We start from the raw sequence: 26,031 nt of genomic DNA, 5'->3' as shown, positions 1-26,031 counted from the left end.
CATTGAAGAGCTAGCTATTCCTAATCTTTCTCTTGGTACCACCAAGATGCTGTTATTACCTCCCCCCTGCTCTCTTTCCGAACCATTCTTTTCAGTTACCCTCTGTGGGGAGCTCCAAGTCATCCTTACCAAAGCAATGTGCGAAGTGACATTGAAATTTCTAAGAGAAGCTTTTGTAGCTGAGTGCTGTGGCATAAACGTTGTGGGCACTGTACTAAAAAATAATGACTTTAATATTTACATCAAGGGCACTAATTTTTAGCTATGGTAATTATACTTTAGTTAAGTATTAATAAATTTTTCTGTTTTTAGATACACACTCATTATAGATGAATTTATGTAATGTATAGGATATGCTTCAGAATAATCCAAGTGAGTAAGTGGAAGGTACAGATGGAACAAGATTGGACATAAACTGATAGTTGTTAGAGTGGAGTGGTAGGTGTATACAAACATATTACCCTTTTCTCTCTACTTCTGTATATGTTTCAGATTTTCTATATATATATTTTTTAACATATGAACAAAAGATGTGTCTACTTAGGGCCCAGAGTCCTACTTTCTATCCTTCGTGCACTAAAGACACACAGGGAACATCTTTCCTATCTTGCCCTTATATATTAGACTATCTTTTTGAAATTATCTTACATAGATCTGTTAGAAAATTCCATTACAGTCACAGAATATGGATCCCTTTTGACTTTTCTGATAAGGGGATTTTATCTAGATGACAACGTATTGAATATGCACTTACGTTTAATGTTCCTGTTAACAAAAGACAGGAGAAAGGTTTAGTTTTCCTTAAGTATTTATTCCTGTGTTAGGAAATGTTAATGTAATATAAAATAATTAAGGCGTAGATTTATCATCTGTTGTAGAATGATGGAGCAAAATATTTAAGTTGCCTTGAAGCGCACCAGCTTAAGCATATGCAGCAATAAACATCAAAGGATTTTGTATCGGCGTGCCTGTATTTCTCCACAGCACCTTAGTTCAACTACTTTACCATTCCAAGTTTCTTTCCCAAATTATCTAACAGTAAATGAATAAGGAAATGCTCTGCTTTCTTTTCATTGACCTATGCAAAGAATGTTTGTTTTTCTTTTTTAACAATTGGTGTGGCGAAGAGAGATGTTCAGTTTGTTAATCTGAGTGATATTTGGAAAAGAATAACCCATCCTGGGGTGCCTGGGTGGCGCAGTCGGTTAAGCGTCCGACTTCAGCCAGGTCACGATCTCGCGGTCTGGGAGTTCGAGCCCCGCCTCGGGCTCTGTGCTGACAGCTGGGAGCCTGGAGCCTGTTTCCGATTCTGTGTCTCCCTCTCTCTCTGCCCCTCCCCCGTTCATGCTCTGTCTCTCTCTGTCCCAAAAATAAAATAAACGTTGAAAAAAAAAAAAAAAAAAGAATAACCCATCCAGCACATGATCTGCCTGAGTGACAGATCAGCAATTGTCCAGTGAGAGGAGAAGCAAAAGTATCACTCCACTGCTGATCAGAGTGTCACCGGAGGGGATGTAGATCACCAGTTTCCCACCATAACAAGTGGGTGGGACAGTCTTAAGTACTAAATGGTTTCTTTAAAGATGTTAGTTCTCTTTGCATCCCTGTCTCATCTCTAAAAAGGTGCTGATTCATCTCATTTCTGCCTTTAAATGATTTTATGATTTCTTCTATTTTTTTAAAGCTTACTTACTTATTTTTGAGAGGAGGGGAGACGGGCAGAGAGAGAGGGAGAGAATCCCAAGCAGGCTCCACTCTGTCAGCGCAGATCATGACATGGAGCTCCATCTCACAAACCATGAGATCGTGACCTGAGCAGAAATCAAGAGTCAGATGCTTAACCAACTGAGCCACCCAGACGCCCCTGCTTTTTACTATTTTTTAAATAACACACTACTAAAATCAGGGTAAAATGCAGAAACAAAAAATGATGGTGAGTATCAGACACCATCTATTTCTAGAAGACAGCATCATATGCAGGGCGAGAACACAGTCTTCTCCTGTTTCCCTGCCAATTGTGAATTCCGGAATTGGGAGACTTTGAACAAAACCTTCAATAATTACCAATAAATGAGTTTCTGGCCCAAAAGTATTAGCACAGATCTTTTTGCAGTATCTAATTTGAAAGCAAGATGAGAGGTAGAATTTAATATTTCACATGGCATTATATCCCAAATGAGCTGGGTCAGAGTGACAGGCTCTCAGGACAGATGATGGTTTCTGGATGTAAATTTACTTTTATTTTTTCCCACCAATTATAAATCAAGACTTTTAAAAACCTAGGCAATTAAATGGAAATATTTATCCATAGTTACATGCATAGGAACTTTTCCAGAATGGCTTGTTTTAATTGATACTGCTACTTTGTTTATAATGAATTTTTATCAAAATGTCCTTTTTGTAGAATGTTTAATTAGCTGGTGCCTTTTGGTAAAGAGGGATATGATTCAATTTCCATTTTCCTACAGGACCCTGAAGTTTTGATACATTACAATTGTAAAAGAACATTCAGAAAAATAGTTAGGCTCCTTTTCTTTGGCAAATCAGAGATTTTTTTTTTTAGATAAATCTTTCTTTGAAAATTTGACATACTGAACGTTTATCACATTTTGTTGGTGTTCTACTCTATTAACTTCTTCAAGACAGATCTTCCTTCACTCTCACTGCCTACCCTAAAACCTCTTGTATGCAACTTCTTTTTATAGCTGGAGAACATTGGCCCCTCTCAGTACTGTTGTATTTGAACAAAAACCAATTACATTTTTTGTTTGTTCAGGAGTCAGATGGCCAGGGCTGCCCCTTCTGTCGCTGTGAAATAAAAGGAACAGAGCCCATCATCGTCGACCCCTTTGATCCAAGGGACGAAGGTTCCAGGTGCTGTAGCATCATTGACCCCTTTGGAGTGCCGATGCTGGACCTGGATGATGATGATGACCGAGAGGAGTCCTTGATGATGAATCGGTTGGCAAATGTTCGAAAGGTAAAATTATAAAACGCAGGTTTAATCGGAGTCATGTGTGGACATGAAAAAGGAATGATGCTGTCCCTAATGGGCTATGTCTGAGTGTTTGAGGGCTTGGGAAAGAAACATGGAAGAATCAAGAGAAAGGTGAAGACCTCGGTAATGTTGATAGGCTGATGAAATCATAGACAAAGAACTAGAGTCTACTCAAAGTTCTTTCGCTGCTTTTAAACTTCAAAATGAGAGATGGTGAGAGCTTACATATAGAATCCAAGATCGTCTAAGATTGGCAAAAGCAGTCCTGTGAATAAAAAATTAAGAAAAATTAAGAAAACTAAGAAAATGTAAAAATTGGTAATGATGAAACTGATTACAAATAGTCTTTGTTAAAGTCTAAAAGAAGTGTCTGATAGTGATTTTCTGACCAGGAGAGCCAGGCTTCCATTTGGCTACTGAGAATTCTGTCACATAATATTTACCTTTGTGATTTTACCATAGTGTGGGGTTTGCTTATCAAAATTGCTGACTCAGAAAATGGACTTTGTGAATTGAGAATGGATCCTACATGCCCAGTTGGAGTAACTAACCCCACAAGAAACTAGTCAATAAACCAGAATGCCAACTGAATAATTTACAAGCCAGAAATATAATGACTAAGAGAGCTGGCCTCTCAGATATCAGGCCATGCTCTGTACAGAAAGATATGTGAAAGTCATATTCACAAAGTTTTGCGTTCTCAAAATCAGAGAACTAGCAATGAGTGGTATAAAAGTTGCTGAAAATGGAGTGTGAAGGTGTCCCCTCCTGGCCCTCCTCCTGACTCATGGCAGACAGGGCTAATCAATCATGGCCCTCATCCCTACTGAGGTCAGACCTGGCCTTATAGAACCTCCGCTGCAGTTCATTAGGATTTGGCAGGTAACATGAATCTTATTTGCCATGTAGTTGGACTGATAATAATGTGTAATGGCATCAGATCATTTGCATCTGTCTCCGTGGTAGAGAAACACTTGGCACAGAGAACAGAGGAGGCATTTGTTTGGGTTACTCCTTCCTTAACTTCCTTAAGTTTATCTCCTGGCTTCCTGTATTTTCTACATTTCAATGTTCCATGCTCAACAAAGACATATGCCCATGGGATTTTTCACCTGTGCAGGTATGTTACCATCACCAACATGGCCACTTTGACATTTTTGGTCTGAGATGACTTTTATTCTTCATATCATTAATTTTCATAAATGTCATAATTTAACTCGCAGAGAAACTACTCTTGATTCTGTCCTTTAATCCTGACAACTAAGTTTTGAAGGATATAATCCCTTTCACCCCAGAGATAGAAGAAAAGAAGTAGTTATTCCTCAGTGTCTTTTATAGGAACAACGATTTTTCACGTATTTTATTCTCTCAACAACTTGGAGAGGCAAATATTCTTCTCATTTTTCAGATAAGGAAATGAGGCTCAGACTACACATGTGACTTGGCTACATTAGTAGGTTGTAGAAACTAGATTCTAACTTATGTTTTCTGCATAACAATACAGTGATGTATCCCAAACCACATGTGTAACTCTCTCCCATGCAGAATCATGAAATGGTTCCTACTAAGTCAGATTATAGAGTGTATTGCTAGAATATTTAGCATACAGTATTATTAATTTTAAATAATGGTGGTAATTAAATGTGACATTGATGATTTCAGTGACAGGATGCTGTTCTGGGTTCTTGATCTCATTCGACAATCATTCCAACCCAATAGAGAAGCTACAGTTACTGTCCTGTTTCATAAAAGATAAAGCTAAGGACTAAAGAAATGAAATATCTTGCCTAAGATCCTAGTTACTCTATAGTAGAACCAGTACTTTATTCCAGATCTTCCTAATTCCAAAAATCCAGTTTGGAGCCATCATGTAATGTGCCTCTTTTGCCCTCTTTGGAACATGTCACACACATTGAACTTGATAGAATGTAACTAATTGTCCTCTGAAGGTCTTTCCAGCTCCATGATATAATGTACATCATGAATAATTTTGGACTCCCAGTACAGTTGTAACTAGAAATTAAAAATAATTTGAATTTGATCTCTTGGTAAAAACGTAAAATTATAAAAATAAATATATTTATGCCCTATAAAAATATTTACACCCACGCTAACTTAATAGGTTGCCAAAAACCCATGCAAATTCAGTTAAGGCCTGTTAATTGATATATAATGACTATTAAATCTGTTGTCCAGTATACTAGCCATATGTGGCTATTTAAATGTAAATTTAAAATAATTAAAGTTTAATAAAATGTTCCTCAGTCATGTTAAACATATATATATATATATATTTTTTTTTTTTTTTTTTTTGAGAGAGAGAGAGAGAGAAGGAGAGAGAGAGGGAGAGAGAATTCCAAGCAGGTCCACGCTCAGCATGGAGCCTGAGGCAGGGTTCGATTCCACAATCCTGGGATGATGACCTGAGCCAAAATCAAGAGTCAGACGCTCAACCAACTGAGACACCTAGGGCCCCTTGAATATATTTTAAATGCTCAGTAGCCACTTGGGTATAGTGGCTACCGTACTGAACTGTATAGATATAGAACATTTTCTATAGGTATCGAGATATCTATTGAAATAAGAGAAATATCTATTCTCCAATAGATAATTGTATTGGACAGAGCTTTCTTAGATCTCCCCTGTAAGCTCTTATTGGAAGAAGCTAGCTCTTGATGCAAAACCTTCCCTTTTAACTTAATAACCTAATGGTCTTAGCTTGGCCTGGATATTTGACAGTGATATAGCACTGGAATCAGCAAGCTATGACCTGTTTATGTTGGTTTGTTTTTCTGTGAGCTAAGAATGATTTTACATTTTATATGGCTATATATTTAAATGCGTTTATAAGTAGCTACATAATTTGCTTGTTTCTGTTTCGTTTTTTTGTTTTCTGTTGTTTTTTTTTTTTTCTTCTTGGCCTGCAAAGCCTAAAATATTTACTATCTGGCCCTTTAAGAAAAAGATTGCATTCCCCAGGTCTAGGATGCAGTAAGCACACAAAGAATCTTTATTGAATGCATAGATAATAGGGAAAGACAGAAAGTTATTTAAGAAACACACAACAGCTCAAGTAGTTCAAGTGACCTAGGAGATAATGTTTTCTAGCTAGGAAAAAGGCATTTCACTTTTCTTTACTAAGTGGGTTTTCTTCTTTCATTGATGTCAGGGGAGAATGTGGGGTCTTAAGGGTAATTCTTTCAAGAACTTTGTATACTTTGCTCGCTGGGAAACAGTAGCCGCCCTCTATGAGTTTAGGCAAAGTTGCAGTCTTGGTCTGTTTCCCACTGAATTAAGTTGAAACTTGAGCCTTGCTTCACTAGGAACCCTGACAACCACAGGACTCACTGGTGACGTAAAATGAGCAGCAGAATATTCAAAGGTGACTCTCGTGGTTTCCCTACGTCTTCTCACCTACTCTCAAGACCGTGCGTGTTTTGTTTTCCCTGGGCACACTGGTGAGCTTTCTGTCAAGGGAGTTCAGAGACTTTTACATTGATCTTTTTAGTTTCCCAAGAAGAGATGGTGGTCTCAGACATTTATTGTTCCAGAAGTCACCCTTCGGTGGTTTTTTTGGCAGTCAACAGTGTCATTTAATAAAGCTCCACTACAGTGTTATTTCTCTGCTTTCCTTTGACACTAGTTAGGTATTGGAGAAATTAAAACAACTTGTAATTATTTGTTTTTAAGTTGGGTAATCATATTTCAAGTAAATGTCTTTGTGTACATTTATCTGCCTCTAGTCAATTAAACAGATTGTAAGTTTTATAATATTTCATAAATCACTGCCACTTAACTTTCAGTAAAACCTAGATTTTAGTGTAGATACAAGTATCAGTTCTTTCTAATTGGGAAAAACATTGCCATGTCATTATGTTCTCATAGTGCTTTATATGTACTTCTGTTTCCAGAGTTACACTAAATTGTTATGTTTTATCTAGAGGACTGCCTTATCCATTAGACTATTAATTTCTAAGGCTGGTGTCAATGTCTTCTTTATTTTGTGTTTCCTGGTGCCTAAACACACACAGCATATATTTATTAAGTGAAATAACAAATGTACATGCATGTTCACATGCTCTTTGAAATCAGTGACCCGATGTTATACATCTTTGTTCCAAACTGAAGACTGAATATAAATGTACAAAATATCAAATTATAGGTTCTATTCAGTTCTTACAGCTGAGGTTATAAACAAATATCACACTGTCATTTTGACATAGTAGCTCTTCTACCTGAATTTTCTTCCTTTCTGTTTTTTCAGTCATTCTGTTGCCTCAGTCACTCACTCACTCACTCATTCATTCATTCATTCATTCGTTTTTAAACATTTCATTCTCTCAGTTCCAAGAGTGACTGTAAGTCATTGTGCAGCGGAACAATTCTGTTTTCTTCTATCTTCTATTTCAGTAGTTATCTTTCTCCTGTTCATGAACAGGTTGTTGACTATATTTGGAAATAATTTTTGCCCATCTTAAGCATATTGCATTCTTTAAATTGGTGATGCTTCTATCATAGCATGGAGGATGGAGCTGTTTGTATATTCCTGTTACCATGGTGATATCCTGTAGCTGGAGTTTATAAATAGTAGCATACTGAACATATAGAATATGTTTTTATTGTTTATTTTATAAATATATTAATGCTAATCTTACAGAAGCAAACTGAATGTATAATTCTACAGTATAGCATATTGGTTACCACCCTAGAAATAGTCTATTTTGTAATTTTAACTGCAAAATGTTTTAGCTTTTGCTTGAAATTGTAGCACTGCCTGAGGTCTCAAGCTGTCAGAATTTCTAGGATAATTGGATCTGAGTGAGTCCTCAGAGGAAGTCTAGGGTGTGATTGGTAAGATCATGTCCTTCTCTCTGACTTCAATCAGATCAGAGCTAAGAAAAGGTGTCAATTGCCAGTCAGAATTTTGTTTGTCAAGAGTGTAAAGAGTCTTAACAATTCCTCAGCAATTATGTTGATAGAACATATTTTTCACCACATACGTAAAATAAAATGAAGATTTGCACTCAAAGTGAAAATGTTGACAGACTGAGCTAGTATATGAACTGAGATTTATTCCTTTGGTCTTAAATCTTATATTTTCTTGAAACCAAATTTAAAATTTTAATGAATGGCCTTATAAAAATAAATACATGTGTGACCCGAGATCAAGGTAATTATTCTTCTTTTATACTTTTTTATGCATTCTCCTAATGTTGCCCTCATCAGTTAAAATACATATTACTAATTAAAAACTTGATATTATTACCTAATTCTTGCTTTTCCTAATAATAATGTGTGAGGAGAAGACCCATAGTATTCCTGATCCTAAGGAAAGAGTTATGTGTAGGGTTCAGTATTTTTAGGAAAATGTTGCTTTTTTAATATGACTTTGATTCCAACCACAGAGCTCAGGTCCATGTTGGAGAGTAGAAAAGACCAAAATTAGAACAAAAGTAAATTACAAAAATGACAGTAGACATTCAGAATATAGGACGTCTCTCTCAATTACAGGCAGTTCTGCCTCCTGAAGGTATTCAGAAATAATATGAGGATGTTTTTGGTTTTCACAATGACCAAGGGTGGGAGAAATCTGTGGCAGTTAGTGGCCAGAGATACGAGACATCCTGCAACCCATGGCACAGTGCTACCCAAGAATTACTATGATCACATGCCCGTAGTCCTCACCCCTCCCTCCACGCAATGTAGGTGGTCATGGGTGACAGTAAGCAATCCAAAGTCACAGGTTCATCATTTGCCATTTAATTGCATTCTGTTCACTGATTTTCTTAAAGCTCTACATGCAAAATAGTAGCATATTTTTTATTAGCGTGTGATTAACAAAGGGAAAAACTGCCTTGTCCAAGTGCCATATGATGTTACAGGTGACTGTAAAGATGTTGTTATGTATTCCTTAAAAATGGTTTGAATAATTAGTAGTTTAGGATAAGCAAGCACTTGAACTCTTGTACTTGGTTTGAGTCAGTCTCCTATGGTAGACCGCAGGCTCCTGGAGACCGGAGGCTGTGCCTTGCCCTTCTTTTCCTTCCCAGAGACTTGCATAGTACCTACCACATAGGTGGAGGTAGGAGAAACCATGGAGAAAGGTTTGTTTTGTTTTGTTTGTTTTGTTTTGTTTTTAATATAACGTATTGTCAAATTGGCTAACATACAGTGTGTAAAGTGTGTTTTTGGTTTTTGGGGTAGATTCCCTTGGTTCTTTGCTTACATATAACACCCAGTATTCATCCCAACCAGTGCCCTCCTCAATGTCCATCACCCATTTTCCCCTCTCTCCCCCCCCATCCACCCTCAGTTCTTGTATTTAAGAGTCTCTTATCGTTTGCCTCCCTCCCTTTCTAACTATTTTTCCCCCTTCCCTTTCCCCATGGTCTTCTGTTCAGTTTCTCAAGATCCACATATGAGTGAAAACATACACTATCTGTCCTTCTCTGACTGACTTATTTCACTCAGCGTAAGACCCTCCAGTTGCATCCACGTTGCTGCAAGTGGCATGATTTCATGTGTTGTTTTGTTTTTAACTGAATGCTCAGTAGTGATACTGAAGAAGAGGTCCCTGGAGTCTACCAACCTGGTTTATGTTCTACTTAATATCTTTTGTGTTTTGCATTGGTTATTTAACCCTCTGTGTCTCAGTGGCCTTATCTTTGAAACCCTACCTCTTAGGGTTGAAATTAAATGAGTTACTATATATAAAGCCATTGGAACAGTGCTGGTACATAGTAAATGCTAAGTATTAGTTGTAATTAAACATTATTTTTATATACTGTTAATATTTAAGACTCCTGAGATCTTGCTGTGATTCTGAGAATTAAATATCAGTATTTTTGAGATGTCTATGGAGGTTTATTTTTTTTTCTTTTAGATACTGTTAGCTATTATTTAGGAAGAACTAGACACCAAAACTGTGTTGGTTTGGCAAGCAGTTGGTTTTGTTTCTTTGTTAATATCTACATAGTTATGATTTCATTGCATGGCCACGTTAAAGTAATTTATTATTTTATTTAGTCTTTAAAACTCAAAAAAAATGCAAAGTTGCCAACAGGTCAGCTGAAATGCTATTTTAAACACTGAATAATTTAGATAAGCTTACAGTAGTCTTGTTTTCCACATAAGTAAATTGAAGTAATTAAGTAGTCTCTAAAGGACAGTGAAGAAGTACAGTAACTAAATAGTAATTGCTTATTGTTCTGTACCTGGTATTTTGCAAGCAGTATAGGTTTCACATGAGGGCATTTTTCAGCGACTAAAGTTTATTCCTTTAATCCCCAGAATGTTCTTGTTTCTCAGCCATTTTTATGGAAATATTTCTGAATTATATGTCACCCTTCCCTGAGTTTTCAAAATTGGTTATGCAGCTGAGTGAATCCAAGGGCATGAGAAGCCACTACAATCAGCATGACATACTTCTTGAAGCTTACGTTTGCTACGAGATTTCAGGAAAGGTTGCACGAAGAGAGGGGAACATAATTTTAAATTAAAATCACATATATATTTGGATCAGGATGCAAAATTCATATAAATGTTTAAAGTAAAATGTAAACTTCAAAGAGATTTCAGGGTTACGGAGGCTGGTCACAAGCCAGGGGATTATGTCCTCAGAACAGGTGCTTCAGGGGAAGCAGCATAGCTCAGTGTAGTTAACAGTGTTTAACATTTCAATGGGGCAGTTTTGGGGTTATTCCACTTGTGAGGCTGTTTGCACTTCTTTAAAGTTCAATTTTATCAACCACCTCCCTGCCAAACCTTAGGGAAGGCAACTCCTCCTCCACTCAGCAGTTTTCCTGTTCTTCACTACTTCTAATTCATAGTATCTAAAAACATCTGGAAGTTACTAGTGGAATGTAAGCAATAATGATAATTTAAAATATTGAACATCATTTTATATACAAATCAAATATCTGTCTTAGTGAGGGAACATGGTTCCTACACTATGTTTTACAGGAAGAAATGCAGCAGACTTTTTCCCCCTCTTTAGAGGACTTTGTTGGGTTTTGGTTTTTTGGTTTTTTGGTTTTGGCTGGTTGTTTTTTTGTTTTGTTTCGTGTAGGGATTTTAAGACTTTTATTTTAAGACTTTTAGAGTGGTGTTAGATTCACAGCACAATTGAGGGGATCATAGAGATTTCTCATGTACCCCCTGTCCCAATACATGTGTAGCTTCTTCCCCTATTATCTTCATCCGCCATCAGAGTGGTACACTTGTTAACAATTGATGAACCTACTTTGATGCATCACTGTCACCCAGAGTCCATGGTTTTCATTAGCGTTCGCTTGTGGTGGTGTACGTTCTGTGGATTTGGACAAATGTCTAATGACACGTATCCACTATAATAGTATCATGCAGAGTAATTTTCACTGTCCCCCAAATCCTCTGTGCTCTACCTTTTCTAGAATGTCGTGAGTTGGAATCATACACTATGTAGCCTTCTCAAATTGGTTTCTTTCACTTAGTAATACGCATTTAGAATAGGTATAGTTTTCTAAGAGCACGGAACGGTCTTCCATAGTGGCTGTACCATGTTTTATTTACGCCAGCAGTGAATGAGAGTTTTACTGCTCCACATTCTCGCCTGCATTTAGTGTTGTCAATGTTCTTGATTTGGGCAACAAGGACATATGTAGTGGTATCTCAGTGTTTTAATTTACATTTCCCTGATGACCTATGATGTGAAGCATCTTTCCATTTATGCTTATTTGGCATCAGTTTATCTTTGATGAGGTATCTGTGAAGGTATTTGGCCCATTCTTAATCCAATTATTTTCTTATTGTTGGGTTTTAAGAGGGTTTGTTTGGGGTTTTTTTTGTATATTTCGGGCAACAGTCCTTTACAGATGTGTCTTTTCCAAATATTGTCCTCTAGTTTCTGGTTGTTTTTTATTCTCCTGATAGTTTCTTTTCCAGAGCAGAAATTTTAATTTTAATTTTAATGGTGTCCAGCTTATCAATTATCTCTCTTGAATCATGCCTTTAGTGTTGTATCCAGAAAGTGGTTACCAAACCCAAGCTCATCTATATTTCTCCTATTTATCTTCTAAGGGTTTTATAATTTTGCATTTTACGTTGAGATTAGTGATCCATTTTAATTGTTGTAAAGGTTCAAGATCTGTGTCCAGATTTTTTTTTAATTTTTTCACGTGGGTGTCCATTTGATTCAGCACCATGTGTTGAAAAGGCTGTGTTTGCTCCATTGTGTTATCTTTGTTCGTTTGTCACAGATTAGTTAACTGTTTTTATGTAGGTCTATTTCTGGGCTCTTGATTATGGTCCACTGAAGTATTTGGCTATTCTTTTGACAGTTCCACAGTCTTGATTACTATAGTTTTATAGTAAGTGTTTAAAGTCACTCCAGCTTTGTTCTTCTTCAATATCATGTGGGTTTATTTGTGGTCTTTTGTCTCAGTATAAACTTCAGAATAGTTCAATATGAACAAAATGACTTGCTGAGATTTTGATTGGAATTGCATTAAATCTGTAGATCAAATTGGGAGGACTTTTCTTTTTTACTCTCAGTTTCTCCCTAGTTTCCTACAGATTAAAGCTTCTGGAAGTGTCTTCTGGAAGTGTGACTGTGGATAAGCAGGGCATGATTATATTGCTTTTATATCATATTTATCAAACAAGTTTTGTTTATTATCTAAAAGGAAACAATGGTACAGGTATTCCAAAATAGACACCATGAGTCATAATTACTTATGGGTGTGTATGTGTGTGTGATAAGTGTTTTGTAATGGATACCTTCTGAATAATGTTCTGCATAGGCTATTATTTAAAAGACTTGAGATTGTATGTTCACAAATTAATATGAGAAAAGAACCAAGAGGATAGTTAGCAGCAAGGAAAATATCCTTATGATATTATATTTTAATGATAAAAGTTTTATCAGTGTCCTTCATTAATTTTCATGCATTTAGAGAAAAATGTTGACCTTCTAAGAGTCCTTCTCATCATCTTTATAATACATGTATCTACCTTGTTCAGATATGAAAATTCATTAAGTAAAAATCTTGTTAGAAATATTATAAAATTGACTTTGATTATCTCTGGGATTGTCAGTACTCTCATCTTAATAGTAATTGGAGAGGTTTTCTCTTGTCCTGTTTTTAATAATAGCCTGGCTGGGTGAAGTTTCTTACCAATGTTTTGCCATTTCCATAATAATGGATCTTATTAAAGGTTTTATAAAATCGCTCTTTAAAAGGTGTGGATAAAATGAAGAGTGGCTAAAATAGAATGAGTCCCCGATTATTATTGGTAATTGCTGAGCATGCTGAGATGGGCTTTTGACTACTTTACTTCTCAGGCCTTTTCTCTCAGGATTTTCTGTTAAAATTGCAAATTTGTTTCCTCTGTTCATTATGGTGGTCATTAGCATCCTTTTCTAAGTACTAAAGAATTCTGTGAATTTTGTCAGAAAAGTAAAGAATAGCATTTGTTCATTTCAAGGAAGCAAAGGGCTAGGAAAAATTGATAAGCATGTAGACATAAAGGAATCAGATGTGGTCTTCAAATTTGTGGAGCACCAGGATTCCAATTTGTTAAAGACATACTCATCACCTACCAATATTAAAGAACTGAGGAGAAATTGTTAGTTAGACGAATATGCTGGTATGATGGTAATACAGGCAGGAATTAAGGTGTTCGGCTTTTATATTTTGAAAAGAGCTGAAATGAAAAAAGAGAATTTATTCTAAAGTTCTAAAAGCAAGTGTAATAGTAGAAAAATGTGAGAATTACCCAAAAGCAAAATAAAGGAATGAAACTATGAATCAGCCATTCTGTGATGTGAAAATATGGTTCCATCGTCCCATCTCTTGCAGTTGTATTTATGTAAATGGTTGTTTTATATGGTGCATAAATTCTGTACAGTTAATTCCATGTCCACATCCTGCTTCCTATACTTTACTCGTTAATTTTTCCATAGCTTTCCATTTCTAACTTAATACAGTAGACAGATAAAAATGAAGGGGTGACAAAGAAAGGACTCCATTTAAGGCAGTGGCAGGATGGACATGATCCTTTAAAGAATCCCTTGATTAATATGCCCCCTTATTATACTAACTAGATTTTACTTATTCCTTAGGAGATTAAAACCAGAAGAACAGAGGTAAAGTCTCTATCATAAAATAATTGGAAAATAAACTGGGGAAAAAAGTATTTACAACAACTGTAACATAGAACTAATCACAATCCTAATATATAAAGAAGTCATTCTAATCAATGAGGGGTACATAAAAGAATATAATAGATAATGACACAAAGAACATACAAAGACTGTAACCCAAAGAAGAAATACACATGGCAAAAATATTGCAGTTTTTTCTAATTATTAAAGCAGTTCAAATTGAAACATTAACATGTGCCACTAAAATGCCAACTATCAAAGTAAACAAAAAATTCAGAACTAAAAATACTTTATGCTTTTGAGGTTTGTGCAGTGGTAACCATCACACATAAATGGTAGAAAAATACATTGATTTTACTCTCTGGGCAGCAAAAGAGATTATGCATATTCATAAACTTTTACTGAGTTTAGTTATAACCCTATTATCTTACACTCAAAACATGCTAGGGGCGCCTGGGTGGCTCAGTTGATTAAGCATCTGGCTTTGGCTCAGGTCATGATCTTGTGGTTCATGGGTTCGAGCCCTGCATGGGGCTCTATGCTGACAGCTCAGAGCCTGGAGTCTGCTTCAGATTCTGTGTCTCCATTTCTCTCTGCCTCTCCCCTGCTCACTCTCTCTCTCTCTCTCTCTCTCTCTCTCAAAAATAAACATTAAAAAGAATTTTTTTAACATTCTGTGATTCTTCCCTTAAAAATTAAAAAAGTATGTCAATTATACTAAATAAAAAGGTTTTTTTAACTAAATGAAATATCTACAAAAAAATTAAAATGTATATCATGAAAGACCTTTTTTTATGTTATTACTTTAGAGTAGAAAAAATTTGAGAATAACCCAAGTGTTCATGGCAGGAAATAGTTATGTAAATGTTGGTATATCCATATAATTCACCCTTTAAAATTACATTCATGAAGAATGTTTAGTGGCCACTAAAATTCCTTCAGTATAACACTGTCATCCAGCATAGAGTAGATTAAAAATTGTGTATGTGATTAGGAAACATCACCAATGGCTCTGTGTACATGTTTTCAAAACCTCTATATATTTTCCTATAATTCCAAATTTTATGCGGTGAAATTGTGTTCTTTATAATGAGAAAAAAAGTGGAATGGTGAAAACACAATTGTAAAGATATAAGGAGATGAGCACCAAAATCAGTAAAACTTATTTATTATGGTGAACAGTCGGACAACATGTGAGACCCTAAACTTTTAAACCTACTTTGTACTACTTTTTCTCTTATTATTTATTTCTGTATTTGACATGTTCTCCAGATCAAGATGAAAAAAATTTATGTTAAATTCTAGAATTTACTACTTTTTCTCTTATTATTTATTTCTATAGTTACCATGTTATCTAAATCAAGAGGCAAAAAATAAAAATTTATTACATTCTAGAATTTTGTGCTAATGGTCAGAATTAATAACTATAAATAATCCAAATGACAGTTTTGACGTCTGAACGTATTGTAAGACATTAGTGTAATTATTTGTTTAGATACTTGAATTTGTTTAGACCTGGTAGTGAGAGCTATCTAGCACTGTCTAGGACAAAATAAGAAACAAAGATGGGGAAACTTTGGTTTAAAAATATCTCTAGTAGAATTATCTCTTGGTAGTGAAGATGAGCAAACTTTGGACTTTTGAAGATGTAATAGATTGCATTTTATCACCTCTGTATCAAAGAGTCAATACTCCTAACTGTATCGTCCAAATAAAAATTCAATGTTTTGTAGCAGCTTTTATTTCATATTTCATTTAATTTTATTATCCCATAAAGTCTCCACAAAATAGATTTAACCTTATTTTTTAATCTACAGGTAACAATATTAACAAGTGGGTGATTTGTGCAAGACTATATGACATTTTAAAATTCTAGCTAAAATTCACATATTATATATGGAAAATATATGTGTAGGAAATCGGATTATATGTTTAATTATATGGTTATTTTTTAATTATGTGGTTATTTCTTTTAATAATCAGTTGACTTTAGAACTTTAGTTTGAGTGGTAGCCACATCTGAAATTCACATATTCCAATTCCCTAGCAACAAAATACTTAACTTATTATTCAGGATTAAATAAATGTTTTCCTACTCTTCTACTTGAGGTTTTATGTACATGTATTAAGTCTGCATTTCTATACAGAGTGGAGATTGTAGTGATTATGAGGAATGCTGAGCAAATCAGTAAGAGGTGGTTAAGTTTGCATAGTTCATAGATTTAGAATTTAAATCCTAGCCAGAGAATAAGTTCCAGGTTTGTTGTATGTTGTTGTTTTCCCCAATAACTCCCTTTATCACACATCAGAAGATAAAGATATATGGCCTGAGTGATCTTGGGATGGGGATTAGATCTGTAGAAGAAGACAGGAGGAAGAGCTGAGGGGAATGTCTGATTGTAGAATCTATTTGGAAAATAATATTGATCTGTAGACTAAATATGACCGGCCATATGCCTTTGTCACAGCTCAGCTCTAGAGGCATTTGTTGTTCCTACCTATACAAGGGGAAATTCTGATACTGTAGAATCAAAGTCCTTTAAAAGACCATTAAATATTCAAATATTATATAGAAATAGAGGTGTAGTTAAAGGAGAAATAATTTTGGGTCCACATTAAATCAATCTAATCTGTGCTTCTCTTTATTGTGAGACAGGCAAAAAGGACCCACTTTCTTTACATTGCATTCTTTACATTGCATTAATCACTTTTGATGTCATGAATTTTTAATGTCTCATCTAAGAATTCAATTATGGGCTGAGGTGTGAAACATTGTGTTAGGTATCTTTTCTCCTCAGACTATCAAATAGGAAGAAAAGAACAATGATGGTTATTCAAATAAATTAAAAGGGGCCATTTATGTAACCATCTACTAAAAATGTCTACTAAGAATGTTTACAAATGTTCATCATTAGTGTGAAATTTTACCAGCAACAAAAGTTAATGCAAAGTTTTAGTTTTAATGCAAATCTCTTAATTACAGATTTATTCATAGAGATAGCAAAAGGTTCAGCAAAGAGTAATGCATGATTATCTAAAGGGCATTATTAATTATCTTCTCTTACAAGGGGATTTTAATATAATTCAGGGGAACTCAGGAAAATAAATGAGTTATGGTGAATTTAGTCCACATAATCACAAAGATGCAATATTTTTTGTTTCTTCATATACAAATACATCTTCCATAAAATTCTTCTAACTAAGCCAACTTACAGATACTGTAATGCTTCAGAATGGATTAGTTTTTCAGGAAGACAGTATATCATCACCTTGAGAGTACAGTATGACTTGTGCTTAGGCAAGGTCTGCTTCCACTTACATTCACAAAGCTGTTGAGAATGTGCTTATCTGGAGACATCTAAGGTTCAAGGTTATTGCTGCACTTGGTATGAATGTCTGTCCTGAGGATTTTTAGTATGCCCTTTCTATATCTAACAGTTCACTCACCACACATCAAATCCATCCCTTTATTTAAACATATTAGGAATTTGGTAACTGCTTAAATTTAGTAATTAAAGCAGAAGTCAAGGTCCAATAGTGATGGTGGGTTGTTGGCTGTATCAGAATTCTCTTTTTCAGGTATTGAGGGAAGCAGGAAGATAGTTGTGAAAGAAAAGTGCTCAGAGGAGCAGAGGTTTTATTCATAGGCAGTCTGCTATGTGTGCACCTAGCACTGAAAAATTTCCCTGCAAACAACTAAATGGATAAAGTGCTATGCGTTAATATTCTTTCTCCCTGTGTGTGTTTGTGTGTGTATGTGTATGTGCATGTGTCTGTGTATGTAGTTTGGGATAGGAACTGTTGATAGTTTTGCTTCTTGAGTCTTTTTTGTAAAGGATAATAACCAGAGCAACAAAGCATTTTTATCAGGTAATGGTTTTGCTAATTCTCAGAGAATGTAATTTATCCTAATGGGAATTGTGGAGAATTAGAGGTCCTGTGACATTTCCTAACTCAAAATACTATGATGTTGTGATGTGCATAGTTTACATCAGGAATTCTTTCTGTTCTGTGTATGATCATTTCTGGATTGTTTTTAATCCAGAAGGTTCAAATTCCTGACCATCTGAGACTTCCATGGCTTTTTGCATAGAATTTTTATTTTGTTAAGAACCAATGGCTGCATTAGAATCAGTTTATTGTGACTACAGAGTTTCTACTTTTTCTCTTCTAATTTTAGTGGCAGTTAAGATTTTTTCCTTTTTTGCTTCATCAGAGGGTAAGACATATAAAAAAGAATCATGAAATTAGTAAAAAGAAAGAAAGGTTCTTAAAATTGTCATGTAAAATTATGGGTAAATTTATTGACCTATTTTAGTTACTTGGCACCCTTGAGAGAAAGAAGCAAAGAATTAGCAGTTTAGCAATGTCATGACAATATTCAGGCATATCTGAGGTATGCTCTAGAAGCTTTTGTAGCTACTCAAATTTATCTAAAAAGTCTTTACAATGGGGACTGTAACGTCCCACTCCTTTAAGTGTGGTCTGTGCACAGTGACTTCCTTGCAGAGAGTACAGTATGGACAGGGGGAGAAAAAGGGAGTAACTTTACAGTGAAGAAACCTTGACAGACAGTACCTTAGCCAGGTAATCAAGGTCAGCATCAACAGTGATGAATCATATTGATAGCGTGGACCCTTGATATGATGCTATTAAAATATTTGTTGACCTTCGTGGTCTTCCTTCAAAATCCCCATAACCTGAGTGTAACCATGAGAAAAACACCAGACAAACCCTTATTTTAGTTAATTAGCAAAAGCCTTACACAATGTACCTAAGTGTGGTTGTGAACAAAAATCTATCATCCCCTGTCAGATAAAGACAGAATGGCTGAATCTGTCTCACTATTGCCACAGTTTGAATTAAATCGTCAATTGTTGACATTGACTGCTCCTATAAAAATGACTGATAGAGGAAAAAATGGGTTAACAAGAGCTTAAAACTCTAAAAATAATAGCATTAGGAAATAGATGACTATCAAAGTATAGTAGGTGTAAAAATCAAGCCTAGATCTCCAAAGAGCTAGTAGCTTAGCCTTGAAAAGGAAACTGCCTGATATTTCATGACAATATTGCTTACCTTGGTAAAGCTATTTGATTAGTTAGTATGATTTTTATACCAAATTGCAATCAAGTTATGTCACATTAAAAGAAAAATTACAAAATAAAAAGGGTTACATAGGTACAAATCAAAGTACTTCTTACTGGCTTTTTGATGCCATTTTATCTACCAGACAAAGTAGAAACCTGTTGTAGCAAATAAAAACTTGAGGCTTTCTTTTCCATGTGAAGTCCTACAGGAAAAAACAATTAGGCTGTTTTTATTTTAAATACACATTTTTATTTTTGAAACTCTGCCTGATTTAATTGGTTTGTAGGCAAGTATGCTCTGGATACATATTTTATATGGAACAAAATGAGTTGTAAGTTCTAGCATATACTGTAAATTGAAGATTTAAGAAAATTCCATAGTACAGAAACCAAGAGCAATGTGCATCACTGCATTGTGTATTTCTGGTTTCCTCATAAACTGTGGATGGGCTTTTGCCGGAGATGTTTGCATATGATTGGTTTTGAACTATGCTTTTGCTCTTCTTTTTTTCCTAGACCCTTTCTGTAATATGCAGCAGAAACTTATCCATTTATTCTTTACGTAATATTGCCCTTGAGGGACAATGTGAGCGCTTGCCATATATTAATCAGAGTAAACGGAGTTTATTTTAACAGATGTTCAATGGCAGACACCTTCTCGAAACCAAAGGTCTTCGTTAAGAACTGAAAGGCATACACTTTACACATCATATCACATGATCTTTGTCCTTCTCTATTCTAGTGCACTGACAGGCAGAATTCACCAGTTACATCACCAGGATCCTCTCCCCTTGCACAGAGAAGAAAGCCGCATCCAGATCCTCTCCAGATCCCACATCTAAGCCTGCCACCAGTGCCTCCTCGCCTGGACTTAATTCAGAAAGGCATAGTTCGGTCTCCCTGTGGCAGCCCCACTGGTTCACCAAAGGTAAACTGATTTTATTAGAAACACACAGAATGTAGGTGACAATTATTGATTGCTCAGGTTCCTTTGAATTCCATTACTTGTATTTCTTGGGCTCTCAATTGTTGATGAAGAACTCTGACATGTTCCTCATTTTGTTTGTGGTGAGCCCACTATCCTCTTTTTGCTTTATTACTATAAAAGTTGCACAATTACTCAGAGCATATGTCCGTAATAGTTCCCTGATTTGTAAAAATGCAGAGGAGAGTAGATCTAGTTATTCTGTAGAATGGATTTTGAAAATCATTATATGTATTAAAATAAATTGCATGCTTTTATTGAATGATATTTGACACTCATTTTCACAGTGTCCTGACAAGAAAAAGGTGATGGGGGTATATTTGCATAAGGGCTTTAAGATGTGTGTTTCAGGGTGACTCACCTTCACCTGAAGGAATTAATTACAAAGAATTACAGTTTTTGCAAAGTAATTACATTACTCCTTAATATTAAAGATATGATTCTAACTGTGTAAATCTAAGCCCGCAGTTTATTTTAGTTTTGTGGAATTTTTTTTCCAAATTTGATTACAGCATATTTTGCTTTATCAAATATAAGATTTAAAAACTTAATTCCACTTGGTATATGCTTTAGAGTCTAAAATGAGTCAGAAGCACGACATTTTAGTAGTATTTGATCTCAGTTACAGTTAAGATCACGTTAAGATTTTTAGGTTTTAAGATCAGATTAAGACTTTTTTGGATGGTGTTTAGTCAGAATTGCGTGAACATAGAATTATGTAAACACATTCCCTTTTTCTGTATGATTTTCTAACCATAAAAACACAAAATCATTCATCAGATGAACCATGTAAATAAAAATAAAATCATAAAAAGCACATAGATTCAATTCAAGTGCATATATGTTCATATTTCCATATAAGAATTAGACCAATATTTTTCCATTTTAAGGATCCATAAAAATTCAAGTAAGTTTTATAAATAATGCTGCTCTATTACTTGTGATTTTCCACTATTCTGGTAATAACTATAAAAGACAAGATCAGAGCAAGTTTTCCCCTTACTAGTTGCTTTATGTTGCAGTGGAAACACAAAAATGGCAGAACCTGTACTTTCAGTCCCTCGGAGATATTACAAATCAAGTTGCTCTTTGAAAAAGTAAAACAACAACAACTTTGATAGTTTTTTTTATGTCTCCTAAATTGTGTAAAAGTGTAAATAAATAAACGACTAAATATTATTTTACTGTCAACCAGTCAAAATCATCATATAATTTTGATGCCCTGCTACTTTTTCCTGTGTAGTGTTTATAGTCCTTAACATTTGAGTTTATGTATTCATCTTCTACAAAAAAAAAGTTCTAATGAGATATATTTACATAAGATTTTCATTAATTTTTAAAAATGTCATTAATTGATGATAAAAAGAAACATTAAAAGATGACACAGAAATCTAATAAAACTCCATTATGGCTTAGAAAACAAAGGCAATGGTAGACGAGTCCAGAAATCATGTTTCAGTGCATCAATAGTACAACTTCTAACTTATTTATTCTTCTATTGTATCTCTTCAGTCTTCTCCTTGCATGGTGAGAAAGCAAGATAAACCACTCCCTGCACCTCCTCCTCCCTTACGAGATCCTCCTCCACCTCCACCTGAGAGACCTCCCCCAATCCCACCTGACAATAGACTGAGTCGTCACTTCCATCACGTGGAAAGTGTGCCTTCTAGAGACCAGCCAATGCCTCTTGAAGCCTGGTGCCCTCGGGATGTGTTTGGGAGTAATCAGTCGGTGGTGGGATGTCGACTCTTAGGGGATGGCTCTCCAAAGCCTGGAATCACAGCAAGTTCAAATGTGAATGGAAGACACAGTAGAGTGGGCTCAGACCCCGTGCTTATGCGGAAACACAGACGCCATGATTTGCCTTTAGAAGGAGCCAAGGTAAGAAATAAGCAAAGCAGAAGCTAACCAGGCTGCTCCAACTCTTCTGATAGGAGGTAGTGTGAAAGGTGGGGCAATGGTTTTTTGTTTTTTGCGGATTTTTGCCTGGTGTGGCACTTCCCTGAAGGTCTTTAATTATCTCCAAGTTATAAATAATCAGGAGCTCATTAAAACTTGAACTTAAAAGAAGTCAGGAAGAAGGTTCAGAGTAATGATTTAATTTTAATGTGAAGAGACTAGACACTTTGCCAAAGATTTATTTCACCTCCTCTTATTTCATCTGCCAAAACTTTTTCCTATTAATAACTTGTTGGTGGGAGAATCGGCACTATTGTTTTTTTTAAGCTGTCCTGGTTCTATCTAATCTGAAAAACAGTTGAATAATTATAGCGTGTCGTAAATCAGTCATTGGAATGGTTGCCAAGGACAGACGCCTTATGCATCCAGGTAAAATGAACTTCTCCCTTACATAAAAGCACCACTTCCAATCACTCTCACAAAGCAGGTTCTTTATCCATAAAACTGAAAGGCTGTCACACATATTGAGCTCTAGCTTAAAAGATATCACCACTATCATTTAAATACCCAGGAAAGAATTTAAGTGTACAGGGAACCAAAGAGGCAGCAGCAGAAATCAATGAGTTTAGAATTCTTGGTAGGCCCTTGATAGTTTCTGGTGTTTGCCTCCCTCCATGATATTTTTGGCTATGAGATCAGATGCTTGCCGTCTTCCCTCAGCTGAAGGAGGCTTTGCCTCTTTTGAAGACTAATATTAAATTGATTCCTCTCTATTGACCTTTGTTATTTTAGGACAGTAATCAATTCCTTCAAAATAACGGTCTGCAGTTGGTGAGTTAACCATATATTCAAGAACAAAAAGTGTGAAGTACGACACACATTCAGCTTCTGTGTGCACACATGTGTTTGTGTGTCATGGTTGGGTGATAATGGAAAGTTCATATGATAATATTTAACCTCAGTGATATTCTAGGGTCTCCAGGATAGGAAGACTCCAATGTCTAGTGTGGCATTCAGAAGAAAGGGGAAGAGTGGGGGGGTTTGCCATGACTCTGCCAGTGACTCACCTTGGTGAGTTCAGTCTCTCATCTTAGATATGAAGATCTCTAAAAGTTTCATTGAAGGTTATCTAAACGTGTAAATGGAAGAAAAACTACTTACAAAAGCATTTTTAGTAACGTTCTCTGAAAATGGAATGCTTATCAAGCTCAAATGTATATTTCCACAACCTGGAATTTGGATTGGAGGGACCGGCTGGTTTTTTTCATTTTTTGTTTTTTGGGTTTTTTGCATAATTTCTTTTTCCTTTCAACCTCTATTACTTTTCATTCATACATGATCATGCTTGTCTTGAGAAGTGTCAGAACAGGCTCTGACGTGAATTGAATGGTTATATCTCAGCAACATATTACAATTTATTTCTTGAATGGATTGTGGAAATACTTATAATTATCTTAGCCAATTCAGTGAAGATCTCTTATTTCAGGGTTATTTTACATAATATGTTATACAGTTTTAGCATGAATATAAACCTGTCCTTCTACCCTAGAACACTGGATGTTAATTTTGTATGGAAGGTTACCATTATTTAAATTGAGGTTATAATTTCTTAGGCTATAGGTATGAAATTTTACTTTATTAATTATAGGTATGAAATATTAATAGTGACTTCAGTTATGAAGATTCCTTTAAATGTTTTCTATCCAAACTTTCATGTCCTGATCATTGATACATGTTACTATCCCAGAGAACATTGAGTAAATTGCAAAATATCTCTTACAGAAAGCTGGATTTTAATCTCGTTTAGTTCTGGCTAAATAACCCTCATTAAGATTCTTTAAGGTCTAATCTCATATGTTGTGTGTATTACTAATGCAGTGCTTATACTCTGTAAGCTAATTTCATGTTACAACAACTAGACATGAAGTGTTTTTTTTTTTTTTATTTTTTTAACGTTTTAGTTATTTTTGAGACAGGGAGAGACAGAGCATGAACAGGGGAGGGTCAGACAGAGGAAGACACAGAATCTGAAACAGGCTTCAGGCTCTGAGCTGTCAGCACAGAGCCCGACGCGGGGCTCGAACTCACAGACCGCGATATCATGACCTGAGCCGAAGTCGGCCACTTAACCGACTGAGCCACCCAGGCGCCCCTAGACGTGAAGTTTTAACCAAAATGAAACTTATAAGATTTATGACTTCAGTCTAATTGTTCAACTTCTAAGGTGGATTATAAAGAAGGATTTATATGTAGTTAATGTAATAAATGCTATGAACTAGATGTCTCCTCTTTTTCTCTTTTATTGTCTTTACAAAGGAACTTCAGTAGACTGCAAGGTACATCATAATTTACATAAAGTAGAAAAAGCCTCACTCCTCTCTTTTCACTCCGGAGGAGTAAGAGGCTGGCTTCAACTAACTAACATCTAACAGAAGACTGAGTCCATCCTGGGACTTGTGCTTCTCAGTTTCTTTGATCCTGCCCTGGACTTTTCTCGCCTTGTTAATCTTTGCATGTCCTCCATCCAAACGGACTTAATTTCACATTTCTAAGTGTGTTCTTTGTGCGAGACCCTTCTGATGTTCAAGGATGACCAGAATCCCAGTGTTCTCTTCCCTTTCAAATTTAACAATGTTTTGTAGCAGAGGAACTGTTCAGCCCCTTCAGGCAGAAGGAAAATGATAAGGATAAAGCAAACCCGATAGCTGCATTTCAACATTACTAAAAATCTTATCAGTACAGATCAACTAGGCTCTGGAATCAGAACTGAGTTTTATTTCCTGCTCTAGAATTTGCTGGCTTTGTGGATGCAAACAACTTCCTACACCTTTGTCCCAAGTCCACTTATTTTTCTTACCTTTTTTTGTAATGAATAGATTTGTTTAGAACATAAGAAGTATTTTTTTTTTAACTTTAAATTCCAGTATAGTGTTAATACAGTGTAATATTAGTTTCAGGTGTACAATATAGTGATTCAACACTTCCATGCACCAGCTGGTGCTTATCGCCACAAGTGCACTCCTTAGTCCCCATCATGTCTTTCCCCCATCCCCCCACCCCCCTCCCCTCTGGTAACCATCAGTTTGTTCTCTTTAGTTAAGAGTCTGTTTCTTGCTTTGTTTCTCTTATTTTTCTTACTTTATGAAGTGGAAGAATAATAGTACCTAGTATCTTGGGAAAATAATCACTCTCCAAATATCTAAATCTTCATACACCTCAGGTCTGGAATAAAACCAAAAGTAACAACTAGACACGAAGTAGCAGTATAAGTTGTAACACTCAACGTCCTTGTTCAAAATAGTTGTCCTTTCTTTTTTATAAATTTAAAACAAGGGGCGCCTGGGTGGCGCAGTCGGTTAAGCGTCCGACTTCAGCCAGGTCACGATCTCGCGGTCCGTGAGTTCGAGCCCCGCGTCAGGCTCTGGGCTGATGGCTCGGAGCCTGGAGCCTGTTTCCGATTCTGTGTCTCCCTCTCTCTCTGCCCCTCCCCCGTTCATGCTCTGCCTCTCTCTGTCCCAAAAATAAATAAACGTTGAAAAAAAAAATTTAAATTTAAAACCAAAACCATCATCTCTGTCTCTCTCTCCTCCCATTTTATTTAGCATAATTCCTAATGAGCACTTGGTAAGCACTTGATTGTTAAGTTAGTACAGTACTGAAGCTGATGATGGACGCAAGAGAGTGTATGTGTGCTGGGTTTGTGTGGGTGAGGGCAGGGCAGGAGAGGGCTTGGAAGAAGAGAACACCTGTGACATACAAGGAAGAAAACCAGTTGTTGGTGTTTTTTTTTTTTAATTTGTTTTCATGTAACTTATTTTTGATAGAGAGAGAGAGAAAGAGTACAGGCAGGGGAAGGTCAGAGAGAGAGGGAGACCCAGAATCCGAAGCAGGCTCCAGGCTCTGAGCTGTCAGCACA

At 35.8% G+C, this 26,031-nt stretch overlaps 1 protein-coding gene across 4 annotated transcripts in view; it reads left to right on the top strand.

The window, feature by feature from the left end:
- Positions 1-26,031, top strand: part of CBLB (Cbl proto-oncogene B) — a 217,891-nt gene that overhangs the window by 142,333 nt on the left and 49,527 nt on the right. For all 4 annotated transcript variants that reach the window (XM_043594053.1, XM_043594055.1, XM_043594054.1 and 1 more), the window contains exons 10-12: positions 2,777-2,980; positions 19,974-20,159; positions 21,729-22,097. In XM_043594053.1, the coding sequence (XP_043449988.1) occupies positions 2,777-2,980; positions 19,974-20,159; positions 21,729-22,097 (759 nt within the window). The remainder of the gene's footprint in view (positions 1-2,776; positions 2,981-19,973; positions 20,160-21,728; positions 22,098-26,031) is intronic.

The sequence above is a fragment of the Prionailurus bengalensis genome, chromosome C2 (assembly GCF_016509475.1).
Source record: "Prionailurus bengalensis isolate Pbe53 chromosome C2, Fcat_Pben_1.1_paternal_pri, whole genome shotgun sequence".
Taxonomy (NCBI): domain Eukaryota; kingdom Metazoa; phylum Chordata; class Mammalia; order Carnivora; family Felidae; genus Prionailurus; species Prionailurus bengalensis.
Note: the sequence above shows the minus strand (reverse complement) of the source record. Positions and strands in the feature narration are given on the sequence as shown.